This window comes from Mastomys coucha, unplaced genomic scaffold, assembly GCF_008632895.1.
Source record: "Mastomys coucha isolate ucsf_1 unplaced genomic scaffold, UCSF_Mcou_1 pScaffold22, whole genome shotgun sequence".
NCBI lineage: Eukaryota > Metazoa > Chordata > Mammalia > Rodentia > Muridae > Mastomys > Mastomys coucha.
The window spans coordinates 10,916,187-10,919,354 of record NW_022196905.1 but is presented as its reverse complement, the minus strand read 5'-3'; the positions used below and the strand labels follow the sequence as shown (position 1 = coordinate 10,919,354).

At 42.3% G+C, this 3,168-nt stretch overlaps 1 protein-coding gene across 1 annotated transcript in view; it reads right to left on the bottom strand.

The window, feature by feature from the left end:
- The window catches only part of Slc1a4 (solute carrier family 1 member 4), a 33,806-nt gene that overhangs the window by 19,189 nt on the left and 11,449 nt on the right, over window positions 1-3,168 (bottom strand). The window contains exon 2 of the mRNA XM_031339225.1: window positions 170-212. Within this exon, the coding sequence (XP_031195085.1) occupies window positions 170-212 (43 nt within the window). The remainder of the gene's footprint in view (window positions 1-169; window positions 213-3,168) is intronic.

Here is a 3,168-nt window from a genome sequence, read left to right as displayed (position 1 = left end):
TATCTTTCTATAAAAACTGACCCTAATGTCACTAAGTTTTGTTTACAACAAGATCCCGCTGGAGAGATCCTAGGATCCCTCCTTCCCGTACTTTACCAAACTCTGGTGCATTCGTTTATACAGTTCCCCGACCAAAGTTTCATATAATTGACAAAGTATCAAACCTTACCGTAGTGAATGCGGCAACCACAAGATTGGAAGGGAACAGGTTTCTGTGGAAAAAGAAAGCAAGCGTTTTTGTCAGGGTTGTAGGTTTTTGTTTCTGCTGCTGTTGCTTTTGTGTGTGTTTTAAGTACTGCGGTTCTATAACCTGAGGCTCTGCATATAGTAGGCAAGTATACTAGCATTGAGATATACCCCAGCTTGCTCTTTAAACATTTAAACAGCCTTGAAACTCACTGTGTAGCAGAGACGATGCATCACCAGCTCTGTTTTGCTTGTTTGTTTTTAAGATGTACTTTTATTATTTAATTGTGTATGTGTGTGCACATACATGTGTACAGACACACCAATGGAGGTCAGACAAGGGTGCTGGATCCTGTAGAGCTATGGTTACAGTTGAGTCATCTGATGTGGGTACTGGGAACTGAAGGAGAGTCCTCTGCAAAAGCGGTAAGCACTCCTAACTCTTGAGCCATTTCTCCAGCCTCAGCGATTGTTATTTAGTTAATGCTGAAGTGAGATCTTACTATGAAGTCCCAGATCTTACTATGCTGACTTTAAACCCTCCATCTTCCTCCCACAGCTCCCCAAGTGCTGGAATTATAGGCATACATCACTGTACCTGTTCAACCAACGGACCTGGTTTGTTTTACAATAATTGAGATCCATTTATAGAATTGGGTGGTCTTGGAAGGGAGGGTACCAGAGTCCAGAAATTCATCCTGGCAAGTTCCACAAAATCCTAGACAACTAACTGTCTCAAAGCCCGTACAATCCCCAGTGTTCAGCATGACAATAGTCTCATGTATACTTGCTTGCCAGAGCCTGGACCAACTCCAACCAAGAGATTTTGTTTTTTCTTTTCACACCTTGAATGTACCTTCCAGGAACACAGCTACTATGTAAGTTATGGGATAACAGTTTGTTTTGTTTTGAAAGTTTCCAAGAACTGCTCATCTTGCTAAGAAATTGAAGCACCAATGATAAATCATAACCTCAGAGTCCTTCCTTCTGCACTGAAGTATCAGTCTGCTCTTAGCTAGCTCCGTAGCTTTCTCCCTCTCTCCCTGTGCAGCACCAGGACTTGTCAGCAGCAACTCTAAACCAGAAATAAGGAGCCCATCTCTTTTAGAGAATCTACATATTTTTTAAAGACTTATTTCCTTATTTGTGTGTGTGTACACGCATGCACGTGTACATGCTCCTTCACATGCTTGTACAAATGGACACGGTCTGGTTATACGTGCAGTCAGACATCCACCACCTTATTTTTGTAAGATAAAGTTTCCCACTGCCTTGGGAGCAAGCAAATCCCACTGATCCTCTCTCTCCTCCTCCTCCTCAGAGCTGGGGTTAGAGGCTTATGTAGGATGCCTGGTTTGTTCCATGGGTGCCGAGATCCGAACTTTGGACCACAGGACATGCAGCAGTCACTTTAACCACGGTCTATCAATAGAGCCCTGCATTTATATATTAAAGCACAGTTTTGGATGGCCGGAGAGATGGCTTAGCAGTTAAGAGCACTGGCTGCTCTTTCAGAGGACTCACATTTAATTCTCAGCACCCACATGGCAGTTCACAACCTTCGGTAACTCACACATGTGGTGCACAGATACATCAACACGCATAAGCAAAACATCAATACATATAAAATAAACACATTTTATTATAATATTTTCCTTTTATCTTTTATATTAATAAAGCCATTGTGATGTCTTGAAATACATGTATAGGAATGGATTTTATGTTTGGATGAAAGCATTTATTTTTTTTTAGGCAATCGGGATTGGGAAAAATGGCTCAGATAGTCAAGTGCTTTTGGCTCGAGCATGAAGACCTAAAATAAATCCCAGGGACCTACATAAAAGCCAGAAGCAGGAATGTGAGTCTGAGATCCCAGTGCTGGGAGTCCCGAGACTAAAGCAGAGGCAGGTGGATCTCTGTGAGTTGGAGGCCAGCCCAGTCTATATATCGAGTTCCAGAACAGCCAGGGCTACACAGAGGGACCCTGTCTCAAAGAAAACTAACAAATGGAGCATGATTGAAGAGGAAGATGCTTAGCTTTGATCTGAGGTTCATATACTGCACATGCAAGCACCACACACACACACACACACACACACACACACACACAGATTAAACATCAAACAAATAAAAAACAAATGAGTTTTCAGTAAACCGACGGAGTCCAAAATCTATTCTTTTCTGTTTGTTTGTTTGTTTGTTTGTTTGCTTTTTGAGACAGGGTTTCTCTGTGTAGCCTGTTCCAGAATAACAAAAGGGCTACGGCAGAATTCAGCCTAATATTGTTAGTACATTTTTTTTGCACATTTGGGGGGGTTGTGTGTGTGCTAAGTAAATACTTTACTATCTATCCAGAATGCTACAGCTGCAGCTTCAGGTTGCTGTGTTGTACCAGTGATCTGAATCTTAATACTTTATCCTGTCAACACACTTTTCTTTTCTTTCTTTCTTTTTTTTTTTAAAAGATGTATTTAGTTGCCAGGCAGTGGTGGCACATGCCTTTAATCCCAGCACTTGGGAGGCAGAGGCAGGCAGATTTCTGAGTTCAAGGCCAGCCTGGTCTACAGAGTGAGTCCTAAGACAGCCAGTGAGTTACACAGAGAAATCCTGTCTCAAAAATCAAACAAACAAAAACCAACCAAACAAAAAGATGTATTTATTTCATGTATATAAATATTCTATAGCTGTCTTCAGACACACCTGAAGAGGGCATTGTATCCTATTACAGATGGTTGTGAGCTATCATGTGACTGCCGAGAATTGAAAAGAGCAGTCAGTGCTCTTCACTGCTGAGCCGTCCCTCTAGTCCCCAAGTCTTATGTGAACGCATGTTCTGTCTGCTTATGTGTCTATGCACTAAATGCATGCAGTGGCCCATGGAGGCCAGGAAAGGGCATCGGGTCTCCTGGAGCTGGAGCTTTGGGTAATTGTTAGTTGTCACGTGGGTACTAGGACTTGAACCCAGGCCCTCTGGAAGAACAG